This window comes from Nymphaea colorata, chromosome 6, assembly GCF_008831285.2.
Source record: "Nymphaea colorata isolate Beijing-Zhang1983 chromosome 6, ASM883128v2, whole genome shotgun sequence".
Lineage (NCBI taxonomy): Eukaryota > Viridiplantae > Streptophyta > Magnoliopsida > Nymphaeales > Nymphaeaceae > Nymphaea > Nymphaea colorata.
Genome location: NC_045143.1, coordinates 8,855,519 through 8,870,729, shown reverse-complemented (window position 1 = coordinate 8,870,729; position 15,211 = coordinate 8,855,519). Strand labels below are relative to the sequence as shown.

The 15,211-nt window shown below is 35.7% G+C and overlaps 1 protein-coding gene across 6 annotated transcripts in view; it reads left to right on the top strand.

Moving 5' to 3' along the window:
* LOC116256161 (uncharacterized) overlaps positions 1 to 8,846 on the top strand; it is a 28,625-nt gene extending 19,779 nt beyond the window's left edge. For 5 of the 6 annotated variants that reach the window (XM_031632409.2, XM_031632406.2, XM_031632410.2 and 2 more), the window contains 9 exons: positions 2,015 to 2,156; positions 3,435 to 4,197; positions 4,298 to 4,389; positions 4,509 to 5,049; positions 5,992 to 6,133; positions 6,786 to 6,827; positions 6,943 to 7,105; positions 7,566 to 7,649; positions 8,365 to 8,846. In XM_031632409.2, the coding sequence (XP_031488269.1) occupies positions 2,015 to 2,156; positions 3,435 to 4,197; positions 4,298 to 4,389; positions 4,509 to 5,049; positions 5,992 to 6,133; positions 6,786 to 6,827; positions 6,943 to 7,105; positions 7,566 to 7,649; positions 8,365 to 8,460 (2,065 nt within the window). In that variant the 3' untranslated portion in view covers positions 8,461 to 8,846. Of the gene's footprint in view, positions 1 to 2,014; positions 2,157 to 3,434; positions 4,198 to 4,297; positions 4,390 to 4,508; positions 5,050 to 5,991; positions 6,141 to 6,785; positions 6,828 to 6,942; positions 7,106 to 7,565; positions 7,650 to 8,364 lie in introns of those variants that run through there. The other variant, XM_031632413.2, reaches the window with a different exon arrangement.
* Positions 8,847 to 15,211: the final 6,365 nt, after the last annotated feature.

Genomic DNA, 15,211 nt, shown 5'->3' with positions numbered 1-15,211 from the left:
TGTCTACGTTGATGATATGATTGTCACTGGCAGTGATGAAGAAGAAAACAGAAAGGTGAAGGAGAGATTAGCTAAAGAATTCGACCTCAAGGATCTGGGTAAGCTGAGATACTTTCTGGGGATAGAGATTGCTCGATCAGAGACAGGGCTGGTTATGAATCAAAGGAAGTACACTCTTGACTTACTTAAGGAGACAGGTAAACTTGGTTGTAGGCCCTATCTTACTCCTATGGAGTCGGGGACTAAGATAAGTATCAAGACGGGCACTATTCTGGATGAGGAAAGAAAAGGGCGATATCAGAGGCTAGTCGGTAAGCTTATCTATCTTACTCTAACTCGCCCTGATATCACGTATGCGGTAAATGTGCTAAGTCAATTTATGCATGCTCCCACGGATTGTCACTGGAAGAGTGCAGAAAGAGTGTTGGGATATCTAAAGAATGACCCAGGAAAAGGACTGCTGTATACTCGACAAGACATACTTACTATTGAGGGCTACTCAGATGCAGATTGGGCAGGTTGCACTGACACAAGGAGGTCCACTACAGGGTATTGTATCTTTCTTGGAGGTAACCTAGTTGTTTGGAGAAGTAAGAGGCAAGAAGTATGTTCGAGGTCTAGTGCTGAGGCTGAGTACAGGGCTGTTGCAATGGGGGTTACAGAGATGCTGTGGCTGAAGATTCTTTTGACTGATATCGGTGTGGAACTGGGAGATAAAATGAAGATGTACTGTGACAACAAGTCTGCGATTAATCTTGCCAATAATCCAGTTCTACACGACAGGACCAAACATGTGGAGATTGACCGTCATTTTATCCGGGAACGCATTGACTCAAAGGAGCTGATTCTGCCATATATGAAGTCTGAAGATCAAATTGCAGACGTCCTAACTAAAGGGCTTTGTACTTCTTCATTCGAAAAGAATGTTAGCAAGCTTGGCATGTTTGACATGTATGCCAAGCTTGAGGGGGAGTGTTAGAATATGTTGTTGTGGGAACCGGGTCCATATCTGGACCCGGTTCTATGGGGCGCGGGTACCGAGGTGGACTCGGTACCCTAGGCGGCTTCTTCTCTCTCCCTCTTTATATTGTCACTTATGTTTAAGTGTTGAATTAAGTGAAATAGAATTTTCTCTCTCCTAGGGTTGCGGTGAGCCCCTAGGTCAGAGCTTCCCCGTGGTTTTTCACCTCTTTCTGAGGTTTTCCACGTATATTGTGTGCTCGTTCTCTACTCTCTTTGTGGTTCGTGTTTCTACAGTTATCAAGTGATGCTGTAACTTTTTATGTCTGAGTTGCTTTATCATTTCAATTTAAAACATAATTCAAAATAATTTATGAGATTTGCAAACTCTGTGCAAATGTTCATACCACATTCTTCATGGATATTATGTAATTTACCTCCTTATTCATTGGATTAATGTTTTCTTTTTATCATGGCTCTGTGCTTGTGTCTGTAGCTCAAAGTACCCTTGGTCATTCCAGTAACTGAGTAGTCCTACAAAATGATTACTAATATTGGTAATATATTCTATTTATTGCTGAATCGTGGCATATTGAAAAATTTGCAAAATATTTCCAGAATATCAATGGAATGGTTCTCATGCTTAAGCAGAAGGGGCAGAATTGATCACCATGCCATTGGAGGGCCTTCCCTCCTTTATCTTCTCTAACATGAGGCTGTTCCCATTCAAATGAAATAGTGGTTAAGAAAAATGCAACATGCTCCAACCCAAGTTATAAACTCTCACTCTGACCCTGCCTCAAAAAATACATATGTTCATTTGATGCTTAATTTTTTATATGAAAACCTTTCTTGAACATATCCAAGACAGTTGTTCACCTAGGATAAGTACTTATTATATTGGTGCCATAATTCTTTTATTACACAAGCCATTCTCATATGACTATGTGGTTTGTCTGATGTTATGGAAAAATAGTGCAATTTCCTCCTTTTTGGAGTCACATTTTTATTTTCGTAAAGTTTTTAATATCCTGGCTAAAAGCACTGCTTTCAGCATTGGACAGATTAATCCAGAATTATATGCATTAAGTCCTGGTACATGGTATGCACATACAACTAGTCCATCAAGCAAATGTTCAAATGTAATCACATGGATGCAGCGTTATCTCTATGCTCTCTGTATTAACAGCTGGCAGGTACATACGTTTTTTGATCTCTGTGTTTCATTTCTGATATTTTTTTTTCCAACATATTTATATTTACATGATATATTTGTTCAAGATAGATGGTCATATGGTGATGAATCTGAACACGAACTGTGTGTTGACCCATTGGTCAGTTAGCTGAAGAGGGTCTCATGACAAGTGTTGTTTCAATTGGTCAACACATTTTGTTTTCTCAAGTAAATTTTTGAAGAAGAGAGCTCATGTTGGAATTTTTTGTCGCGGACATTTATTTTTTTAGAGCACTCTAATCTTAGACTTCTTAAACCAAGCCATCATGAATACATTCCCAGTTTCCCACTTATGAAAACTATGTGTCTGCAAAGCCTGGAATCCTTTTTGTTTTCATAAACTGATCATTCTCTGTTAGAAGAACAGAACCTTCTCTCTTCAAAATTGCAAAATTTCTATTATCCTGGTGATCTTGCTAGCCCTACAGTTGTGTGTGACGTTGGCCAAGACCATGTACAGAGAACAACTGTTTGTCAAGTACTCATGTTGGAATTTTTTGTCACGGACATTTATTTTTTGACAGCGCTTTAATCTTAGACTTCTTAAACCAAGCCATCATGAATACGTTCCCACTTATGAAAACCATGTGTCTGCAAACCATGGAATCCATTTTGTTTTCATAATCTGATCATTCTCTGTTAGAAGAACAGAACCTTCTCTCTTCAAAATTCCAAAATTTCTATTATCCTGGTGATCTTGCTAGCCCTACAGTTGTGTGCGACCTTGGCCAAGACCATGTACAGAGAACAACTGTTTGTCAAGTAAGTGGATCCATGAAGAATACAATAACACTTGTTCTAGCAATCATGGTTTAAAGCAAAAGAAAAAAACTGAAGGGTAGCATCACCTGTTTGACATTCAAGTTTGAGGTTAAATGATGTGTTTGACACTTTCAACACCAATATGATAGGTTCTTGTCTCTTGAAATATATCAAGTTGGACCTGCAAAATGCGAGTCCAAATCATAATGTATTGTGTAGCCCAGATGGCTCTGTTACTTTCAAGAGTTGTCTTTGGTGCCAAACTGAAGTACTTGAATTGACTGTCAATGTCCAACAATGTACAAGAAATCAGTCTCATTTGGAGCAATGTTTCAGGGTTTGTGTTCAAAAGTTTCTGGTGTTGGAAGGTACCATTGTGTGGGAATAAATGTTTTTCAGTGTGGAAGTTGCTAAGCTGATTCAAGAATTTATACTTCTTAGTAGTAACTTTCATCTAAGTCAATTTTGCCTTTTTCAGGTCAAGAGGTACATTGATCAGTATTCAGCTTCATCAATCTTGAGATTTCCATCAGAAGATTTGATTCGTTTGGCAGAATCTTATTCAGAAGCCCAGTCAAATTGGTCACATATTCTTCACAATGAATGTCCGTTAAAGGTTGACCCTCTTGGTCAAAATTGTGATTATGTAAATATTCTTTTGGGTCAAATCAATGCATATTCAAAATTTTTAGGGGATGTTGCAGAACTTGCTCGCTCTAAGTGGACTCAGTTTGATATTAAACTGATGAGTGCTGGACTTTGTGTACTGTTAGCTTCATTGCTTGTCCAGCTATTTTCCATTGAGAGGGCAAGAATGTCAAAACCAAGTGTTACACAAAACAGTTGTTTTATTAGGAGAAGCTTCTGCAGATATACTGTCATATTGTTGGTGATTTTTTGTATTCTAGGGTTGGTATCATTGGCAGCATCTTCATTGAGCCATAATTCTATGGCCACATTAATGTATGCCAAAAGGGAGGAGTTGTTCCTTTACCTTTTTGGTGGTACGGTTCTCTTTTCAGCCATCAGTTTTGTTCTGGAGCATCTCAAGTTTGTGAGATATTTACGCCAAGCCAAGATCAAGTGGGTGTCTGCATCTGCCCTTTCTAGTCAGGATGCTATTGTAGCGGGTAATAGAGGTTCTGGCTCCATAAATAGTTTAGGCATTTCATCAAGGACTATTCTTGCGGCACTTGTTCTGGTGATACGTGCTTGCAGTTTGCTCTCAAACAGTTACATATGTAAGCCTAACCTACTCCAATTGTGAGTTATCATACAGTAGGATAACTTGTATCTTGATATGTGATCGGTTAAAAAAATCTTTTTCCCTCTGAATTTCAGTGACAGAAGGAAAGGTTGCTCACTTTCTTTTGGCCACAACTGGTATTCTTAACTTGCAATACTCAATTGCAAGTGAATCAATGAAAACTGAAGTAAGACAACCAGAGGCTCAAATTTCTGTTGTAGTACATGTAGGAAAACTTGCTTTTGAAGTAGGTTTGCAACAGAAATATGTAATCTTCTTACTGTCATTTTTCTTGTTGACATGCAGGCATTTGCATTTCTCTTTCTAAATTTTGTTCTTCGAGTTATTGGTGAAGGAGGTTTATCCAAACAGATACTTACATCGTTGCCTTCTGCAACGCTTGAAGTTGAATGGTGGGATCATTTTTGGCTGATATGTACAGGGATATTGCCTATGGTACTTCTAGTTTGGGTCATATCCTTGATCTTCCAACCGATTGGTCTCAACTCAAATTGGAAAACTTTGAAGTGTTACTTTCCTGCTATCACCATATTGAGTTATGCACCCATAATTGTATACTGGGCTTTAGAAGGCAAATTGCTGCCTATAACATTTATTCTTAAGTATGTAGGGAAAAACATTTTTCCCCGTCTAGTTTATGCCTTCAGTTTTGGGATGATCATTTTTTTAGCCTACTTTCAAAAGTGCAAGCAGAAATCCAGATATGCGGATGACCCTGAAGGGTTGACAGTTGCTACAGTGGCCATGTTAGTTGCCTGGAGTTCAACTATCTTATTGTTAAGTGGAAGACAAGGCCCACTCATTGCTATTCTATCTATTTTTGAAGGTACAGATGAAAAAGGAACAATGCTTGTCCATTTTCCAGTCAGACTGTCTTCATGTGGCTTAGTGGCTATATAATGCTAAAATTATATGGGCAAAATATTAAAATCTTCATTGGATATGAGTTGCTTATGTACTTTCTTGTAGTGAATGACACCCCATGAGTTAGTAAATTCTAATCTATGACATATGTCTTTGAATTTCTTTCATGTGCTTTCAGCTTGTAGTTATCTCAGTGCAAAAAATGACAAACATGTGAAATATGTAAGACCAGTTATATGTTGCTTAAATGAGTTTGGTCTGTGTTCACCAGTACTAATTTCTGAATACTTATGATAGAACAAGCTGATTTTCTCTTACTTTTGCAAGTGGTTGTGAATACGAAGCTAACTTCTTGTTGCTTCTAGCAATGGTCAATGCTTGACTGTGGAAAGGCAATTGTTGGTTTGAGAACTGAGCAATCCAGATTTGTGATAGTTGACATCATAACCTCCCTAAATATATCCTCATTTCAATTATAGGCCCATCTCCACACCTGTTTCCAAATTCAGCATCTATTCTCCCAGTGCCATATCATTTGATTTTATTTTCCTATGGGGCATCAGCATCATAACAAGATTAGTAATGTTTTTTTTTTCCAATTAATTATATTATAGATTGTAAAAGAATGTTGATTCTTTGTATCGTTAATCTTTCTTTCAGTATATCTACTTTGATGTTAAGAGATACCCATGTTACTCTCTTCATCTTTGATTAGAGCAAATATATTTTGTTCCTTAGCATCATCATGCATTCCTGAAGCGGAGCTTTCTAATAAGTTGTTAGGTTGTTAGGTTAGAAGATTCTTTGCGATATCTTTCTGGTGCTGATTCATATAATATGTTGAACATACAAAAACATATGTATTTGATGGTTATTCATGAGTAGATCCTTATTCTCATTACAGGATGGTGCATAATAAAGTTGCAAAAGCTAGTGAGGCAGCAGGAACATACCAATAAAAAAAGTTGTAGCTGCGGGTCCGATGTATTTGCAGTAACCCAATGGAACCTTGTAGCTGTCTCATTGTTCTATTGTCTCGGCCATTGGTAATATGTAATTTATGATCCCTCTCATTTTGTATATTAGTCCTTTTATGAAAACTTCTAAGATCATGTAGTTCATGAATGTATTCTTTTCATTTTTTGTGTTGTCGAATACCTGATGCAACTTAACACAAGCCAGGGACCTGTCATCTACAATTTGATGGTGTGTGGTTACAGTTAATCTGATACGTCAGAAATAACTGTTTGTTCAAAGCCACACTCCAACAAACTTTTACATCTAATGGCTGCTTCATTGAGCCTGCAATCTGGGTACGTCACCAGGGCTTACCCAAGGTGTGTAGCTGTGGGGTAGCAGTTATGGGGGAGAAGGATTGAGAGAGATTTATTTTCTGGATTTTTTTTTCACTTTAAACCCTTTTCTTAATTTACAAAGAAGACCTTATGTAATGTATAAAACCTTCTTCCTTTTGGTAACTTACGAAGAAGACATTTTACAATATATAGAGACTTCTTTTGGCAATTTACAGAACAATTTTTTTACATATGACACAAGTTTTCATATATGCGTGTGTGTGTTGTATGCTCCCCATCTGCAGGTTCCCTCTTTTTTCTTCATCCACAAGGGACAGAGAACTGCCTGTTTCTTCTGTTTTCTCTACCTCAGATTACTGATGCATGTGTTGTCCACCTCCAGGTGTACATTCGATGGCCTTCATTATGGTGCTGCTTTTATTGGGTGAGTTTCCTTATATGTTTCGTAATTTGCATGATCAATCTTGTGTATTAATTGCTATCACATGCTTCACAGGTTTTACTATTTTAAGTTTATTTATTTTTCTTTGCTTGGTCAGCTTTGATGAATTCCACCTTATTCGTCAAGGAGTGCTCCTTGCCATCGAGACTTTTGGCGTTTCTCATATCCTTCCCATTTTAGCTCTTCCACTGCTGGTCTTGTTCCAGTATTCTCCAGAGGGTGCCAAAGAAAAACGAATATTCTTTAATAAGTTGATTCAGGTATCTCTACACTATTACGTTGCTAGCTTTGGCTTTATTCTGTCTCTGTAGAATTGCAGTTTGTCTTAAATGGATAGCTCAAAGTGCTTCCCTGTATAGTTACCAGTTGTTTATGCGACGCACTAGGCTCGTCCAAGTGATGTTGCATTAGCATATAAATAGTATGAGACTGTGGATGCAAGTAACTATTGATGAACTGCTATTCCTGTTTTCTCATTCAAGTAAAACAAAAAAAAATTGTTGTGAAATTGTTGAATGTATAAACTGCTACACTTTTAGTGCCGCTTTATTGTTACCCATATTTTAGCCTATGCTATTGGATTGTGTCTAACTACAATCAGCATCTGATATTAGTGCTTGTTGCATGTTGTATTGGATTACTCCCTTCTTTATTTCTATAGTACTAGATGTTACATGTACTTGTATTTGTTTTTCTAATTCTTTTCTTTCATTCATTCAGGTCTTGTTGATATATGGGCTTCTTACTGCAGTTACAACTACTTTTACAGCAATTTGTGTGACAATTCAAAGGCGTCATTTGATGGTGAAGATCCAATCTTCCTTGTATATACCCTTTTGAAAGGGATAGTTTGAATTTGTTTATGGAGTGAAGAAACAAGATAATGCTAAAAGTAGAACATCAGCAACAGAAACCAAATTCTTCTATTTAGATGATGATGTTCTAATTTATAGATGTTGAAGAAATGAGATCCTGCTAAAAAGTGAACATCTGAAATAGAAGCCAAATTAAGCTATTTAGATGATGATACTCTAAGTTATAGATAGGCTTGTGGGGTCACCATTTTGGCCCAAATTGAAAAAGCTGGATCTCATATTACTGTAGTTCTTGATGCAGGCTTTGCTTTTGCTAAGAACTGCTACCTCTTATCTCTTTAAGTCTGGTTAGAAACTGAGGTGTGATAGCGTTCTCACCCTGCATCTCTGGTTAAAAGTTAAGTTAATAAAATGACAGTAATAACAGTCCTTTTTTGTGAATGGACAAGTATTTTCCAACTTCAAAGGACATCAAAACAGAGGAAATTTTCACATCCCCTGAAGTATGAGTTTAAGATGAGACACATATAGTATCTTTTTTTTTTATATAAGGGATGACATAAGGATTTTGGGACTAAGAATGGTTGCTAAGTTGAAATTCCCCTGGATTATTCTATGAACAATTAAAAACAATGTGTTCTGTGAAATACTTTTTAAGGTAGTCATTTTTGTTTCCTCATCCTTTTCTCTTTTTCTTTTTACAGGTATGGGGGCTCTTTGCTCCAAAATATGTATTTGATGTGGTCGGCCTCATTCTTACAGATACCTTCATCTGCTTGACTGCTCTTTTTTATTTCTAATCATCAGTTATCATCGGATAAATCACACTTTGATAGCTGATGGGCCGGAGGCTTCATATTCAGGGGCTGAGGAACATGAAAGGGATCAGGGATGGCTTCAGTGAGACGTAGAGTTGTTTTCCCTGCCCTTTCTGTGGTTTCCCTCACATCTGGTTTCGACTAACAGCATTTGTCATGACTTGCCTGGCTTTCAGTTACTCTCCCTTCTCTCTGGCTTTGCTTATAATTCAGTTTTGTGTTTTTGAGATTTTGGTTCCAGATCTCTGTTAGCATAAATGTGTAAGTAATATCTTTCTTGTGATTGGCTTTTTTTTGGACACTGAATAGTTTTACAGAGTGATTCCTTCAGGATGAAGTTTTTAAAGGCTTTTTCAGTTCTACCTTAATTTTATTTTATTGCAGTTCCTGAAAGAGACGAATATTAATGGACAATGAATGAGAGTTCATCGAAATATCAAGTGCTTAACTACAACGGAGATGCAGTGAGTAGATTTGCCGAATCTGATTAAACCAAAAACAAATATGATCGATCCGCATATTAGTCATTTGCACACCTGAACTTGAGAATTTAATGATCAGGGCCGAAGAAGGAGAATCCATGGAAAAGCTCATGAGCTACCAAAGAAGAAACTCCTTCCACTAAGCGAACAGTAATGTTGCCCAAAAGCAAATCAAATTTGTGATTTGCATTAAGACAGGCAATGCGTAAAAGAGAGAGAGAGAGAGAGAGGAGAGCATATCCACCAAATCCGAAGGTATATTGTTTTTGACACTTAAAACTGACATGAAAAGGCTTGGGCTTACAATAGGCTTGGTAAAAATGTCCACAACTCTGTCTTGGAAGCCAAATGACTTGTAAAAATATGACTTGGTTCTTCCAAGTGGCGTTTGGCAATTAGCTTCATTGTGCTTCATCCTCTACCAAAAAATTAGATTATCGGTGACATAGATGGCCGCTTTATTATTACACGGCAGAAATCTCAACATGTAGGGCCCAAGTCACATCAGTCTAAGAGTTGTTTGAGTCATGGCTTTATCTTCATATTTAACGCTTGACTGAGCTACAACTATTTGCTTTTTCAAATTTTTTAACAATTAAACCTTCAAACATGCAAAATCTAGTGGTAGGGTTCTTATCATCAATGGGCTTTATATAATCAGCATCCAAGTATGCAATTATATTGAAGAATGAGGCTTGTCTATATGACTACCTTTTATCATGAGATGATTTCAAATATATGAGGACCATCATAATAATTCCTCAATAGACTTTTGTTGGTTTGTCCATGAATTGACTTACCTTGCTTACAGCCATAGAAATCTATGGTCTCATCACAATCTTGTATAGAAATTTTACCAATCAATGATGTAAAACTTTTTTTGTCCACTGTTTCTACCTGTTCATTATGCATATGAAGTTCCTAATACGTGGGATTCTAGGCTAGTTTGGCCTCTCATATTTTTTTTTTTTTTGAACAAATCAAGCTTGTACTTCTTTGTGATGGAATTAGCCTTTTATTATTTTTAGCATTGTCAATTTAATTTTTTGGTATAAAACAATGAGTTTTTTTGGGTATAATAGAGCAAAGTTGAAAATCTTGGGAAAAGCTCGATAAGTTTTAAAAAGGTTATTAAATTAAAAATAAAATGTGAAAATTGTAAAAATAAAAAACTGGTAATTTAAAAAGGTAAAAGCCATGAAAAATGTGAAAAAAAAAACATGTATAATATTGGCATTTTTGAAGAAAACATGTTCTTTCCAATTTTTTAGGCTGACTTGTTTCTTAAACTTTTTTTTTGTGCCTTTTTTTAATAAGGCATGGTTTCTATGGCAATGGTTTTTTGCCACTTCAATGCCGATGACCAAGATCTTTCCTAACAAAATACGCTTAAAAATGGACATTTGCATCTGATATGTCCTTTGTGTTGCTTCTTGTGAGTAAAATGTCATCCACTAAACCACTCCCTTTTTTAATTTTCACATTTTGGTACACTATTGATGAACATCAAACCCCAGTCATTGGTGCATATAAACTGTATTAGAGATATTGCCATATAGAAAGTCATTTTTATATTCAATTGACAAAGGTTCAAATCATATTGAAAAATTACATGTATAACATGCCCAATAATCCTAAGCCAAACTGCTGGAAAAAATGTTTCAAATAAAATCAACCAACATGACATATGTTTATGTATAACCCCTTGGCAACCAACATTGCTTTATTTTGTTCAATCGGCCCATCTGAATTGTGCTTAGTGGTATAGACTCTTTTACATCCAACAATATTAGCATCACTATGAGGACAAATTAGAGTCCATATGTCATGCGCGAGTAGGGGATCCATCTTATCTTATATAGCTTACTTGTTATCTAACTAATTTTGTTGATAGCTAAGTAGAAACAACATGGCTAACAAATCTTACGTGATTTCTCATGCCCATGTCTTACTTTTGTAATAAACTTAGAAACATGATAGCATATACATTGTCTTTTACTCTTCTTTTGGGGAGAGCAGGAGGATTATTTCATCCTACTCCTCATAGGAGAGTCAAAACTCTCACCCAGCCTCTCATTCTCCTAGGGTACAAAGTTTGCATTTGTTATCTCATGGTGTCAGCTTCACTGTACTCAACTTGCACGTCAGTGGCCCTCTATTTGCAGCACAAAGAATTGATGTCCCGATGATTCAAAACAAGAACCGGCTACTGACCAGGCCCCACCTCTACATTGTACCCTCTACTTTGTACCAATGGCATTGGGTTTATTATCATCCAAAGTAGAATTCTCAATAGTTCTAAGAATATCAAACTTACTATAGGTGTTGATTCATGTGGTGATATACAAGAATACACTATAGAAGGATCATGAAATTGGGATGAAGGAAAAAGATTGTGAAGTGGAACCTTTTAGCAGGAAAAACTCCAATGAAATAAGAAAGGTGCATCCAAAAATGTTGGAAGAAACTGGAAAAAGTGAAAAATTATGATATAGTATTTTTAACGGAATTTGTTCTCACATTATGACAAAAGCATATGGTTACTTTAGTAGTCGGCTATGAGAATAACATCAACCCATGGAAGGAAGGGTATATTGGATTACAATGTGAAAGCATGCATTGCATCAAGAAGATGTCTATGTCTTCTTTCAGTGGCCTCATTTTACTCAAAAATATCAATACAAATAGTTTCAGGGTGAGTACCACGTTCGATAAAATTGCAACAGTTCATTAGTTTTATGTTTGAGAGCATTGTCAATGGTAAATCTTCACAAGAAAATCAACTGAGTTTTATTTTAATTACAAAAGGTATGAGAATGGAGGAAACTTGGGTCCTCTCTCGTATTAGGAATACTCGTTACAATCTAGAAAAATCACGAACCACAACCAAATGGTAATGATAATAAGACCTACTAAGAACTCTACTGGGTTTGCATACATCAACATGCAAAAGCTCAAGTAATATTCTTATACATGATGGGCTCGAGCTTGAACTGAAGAGGCTCCAACGGTGTTTGTTCAAGAGGTTGGCAAAATAGGAGTTTAAGGACAGAGTCTACAGAGCTTTGGTCAAGGGAGATGTTCCGACTGTTAGAAGCTGTTTGACACTAGTAACAAATTGTTACTGTCCAATGAAGCTCTCAAAAATTAGGACAGATTCATTGGACCTTGTCACGTAGTGTTCTATGAATCTACCTAAATTTTAGCCAAAACTCCTTGGGCAATAACAATGTGTTTTAGCCAAAACTCCTTGGGCAATAACAATGTGTTATGAGTGCCAAACTACCAGTTATGGATTAGAAGAGGACTTGATCATTGAATGCATTGTGTCGAACAACATTTATAAATAGTAGACTCCATATTCCCCATAGCTTTTGTAATCCTTTTCCCCAATAGCTAGTTTTAAAAAATGCAGCAAGCAAGATCAAGCATCACTCTATAATTTAGCTCATTTTAGCAGTGTGGAAATAGTAAAATTTGAGGAAATAAAAGAGCATGAAAGACACATTTTTTTTAATCATAGCAAGATAAAAAGAGAAAAACTCTCATAATCAAGAAAAACACTAAGATGCTTAGGAATATGCTCCAATTTAGAAAATTTTTTGGGACGTCCCACATAGGTTTCTACAGGCAGATGAATCAAGAATCCGTCTACTACCTTAGTAACTTAGTTTATGAACTATAGAACGAGCAACATCAACCATAATTGTAGCAACATCAACTCATTAGGCTTAAATGCTTATATAGCAAGGCACCTGTTAGCATTTTAATGACCAAGATGCCCTCAATTAATAGAAAAAAATAACTTTTTATAATGACAAAAAAAAAGATAATGAAAAAATTAAAGACCAAAACAGACATTTCATTCTAAGTAATTTCCAAAATACATCAACCCCTACGTTTTTTTTTTTTTTTTTTGTGTTTTTTTTGTGTGTATGACTTTTGTGTTCCTCAATGGCTTCAGGCTGGCCCAGCCCGGCCCGGTAAGAGCCGGGTCCACGCTGGCCTGATGTCCAAAATTCGAGCCCAGGTTCAAACCTGATGCTTGAAACCTGAGCTCAACTTGGTCCGGTCATGTCTGGTTACAATTAAAAATATTTTTTTTAAATATAAAATATTTTTTAATAATAAAATATATATTATTAATTAAAAAATAATATTTAAAATCTATCAGGCCGACCCCAGCTGGCTTTTTCGGGCCTGAGCCCGATTAGGCCAGCTACTAGATACCCGTTGGGTATCCGGTCTGATGCCCACCTCTAATCTTAGATCCCTGATGTCGAATATTTCTGTTGTGTCTTTTATTATTTGTCCACCTTATAAACAATAAGGTTGCGTTTGATTATTTGTTTGATTATTTGCAGATCGCAGATCCAAATAATCTTAAATCCATGATAGCTGAGCATCCACCCTCAATATGGATCTCAGCTCCATGCTTTAGTGTAAAAATCACGGATTAGTCAGACTTCAAAACTGCGGATTTGAGATCCACGATAATCAAACATGACCTAGAGAACATAATTTTTTCATCCACGATTTGCAGCAACATTGTCCAAGAATGATCCATGCTTTGATTACATGTTGTCAGCTACACTAGTGATAGGCAAAACACACACACACACACAGAGTCGTGTTTTCTCATTAGCAGTGTTATTAAAATGTGTGGGAGTCGGCCTGGATCGGTCAATTCGAATCAAATCGGTCATTTACCGGTTCCGTCAAAACGTTAACTCAATTTTTGCTTATCAGATTATCTCCTAGCAATGTAAAGCCTTTGAATTTTTGCTTTCCAAAATGCATCTTTGAATTCTTCTCAGATCGTTGATTACTCAAAAAAAAAAAAATCATTTAAGTGACTTAGGTGAGTCAATTTTGCAATTGGGAGGAAGTCAAGTTTTATATTTGATCCACTAAAAAATGTAGTAAATATATGGTTTACAATGTATAACCTTGAAAAATCTAGAAGATGAATCTATTCTGATTATATATAACATTATTACATATCAAATTTGACTAATTTTCATTCTTGATTCACTTTAACCATGGCACTAATTTCATTGAGCCTATTGTACACATATATAAACAGGTACTTACTAGACTCATATACACCAGACTTGATGAAAATATTCTACATCATAGATTCTAAGGAAATCACTAGCTTCGTTGAGTCTGTTGTACACATATATAAACAGCTACTTACTAGTTACTAGACTCGTATATAACAGACTTAATGACTTATGATAATCTTCTACATCATCGATTATAAGGAAATCAAATAATGAAGATTAAATTGAGAAGATAGAGGCCATGTTGTTATTCAAAAGTTTGAAATACTTCAAATGAAGAGGGAGGGAAAAAAAGAGGGAAATGAATGTCATGGTAGGTGACATCCTTACATTAAAACAAATGTTGTTTTCCTCTTTCTCTCTTTCAATCCTCCTTTGAAGGTAAGAATGTCAATAGATCAGATCTGAATCGCTTAACCATATTCACTTTTTCTAATGTTCATGTATTTGGATTCAAATTCAGATTCACATGCTAATGAAGAAAAGACATGTTTGAATTCGAAATCTGATTTCATAATTCAAATCTGATCGAAACCCAATATTTAAATTCATTTATGAATCCAAATCCAAGCTGAATGCAGCTTACCTTTGAAATGTAAGGGCATTACATAGAGGGTATTAAGTTAGAACTAGATCCGATCGAATGCTTATATTTATCCAAATCCGACTCAGAATCCAATTGGATGCCATTAGTTTCTTAAATCTAAATCTCATCTAATTTTGTAATTTGATATATAATTTTTTATTCCATAAGTGATTTTTCCAATAAAGTTTAGTTAGAGATCTGAACAAATTGGACATATTAACATCCCTATTAGAAGGGAATTTCTGGCTTTTCAAAAAGACTTCACTTATACATTTGCAATTTAATCAAATTGTACTATCTGATCACACAAAATTTTACAGCCTACATGATTTTCATCGAGTCTGACATATAAGGTCTGGTAGCTACATGATATATATATATATATATATATATATATATATATATATATATACTAATTTAATGCATGTTTCTCGTCAATTTACTACCAACACCACATCTATTAGGTTCAATTAATTTTTTTAATAATTAAGTAGTCTAACATCTACCATTATATGCGAATAATTTTACTAATTTTAAATAGACTAAATTCCATGGTTATCCAAAATTTTTATTTACATATCGAATTTGATCTGTTCACA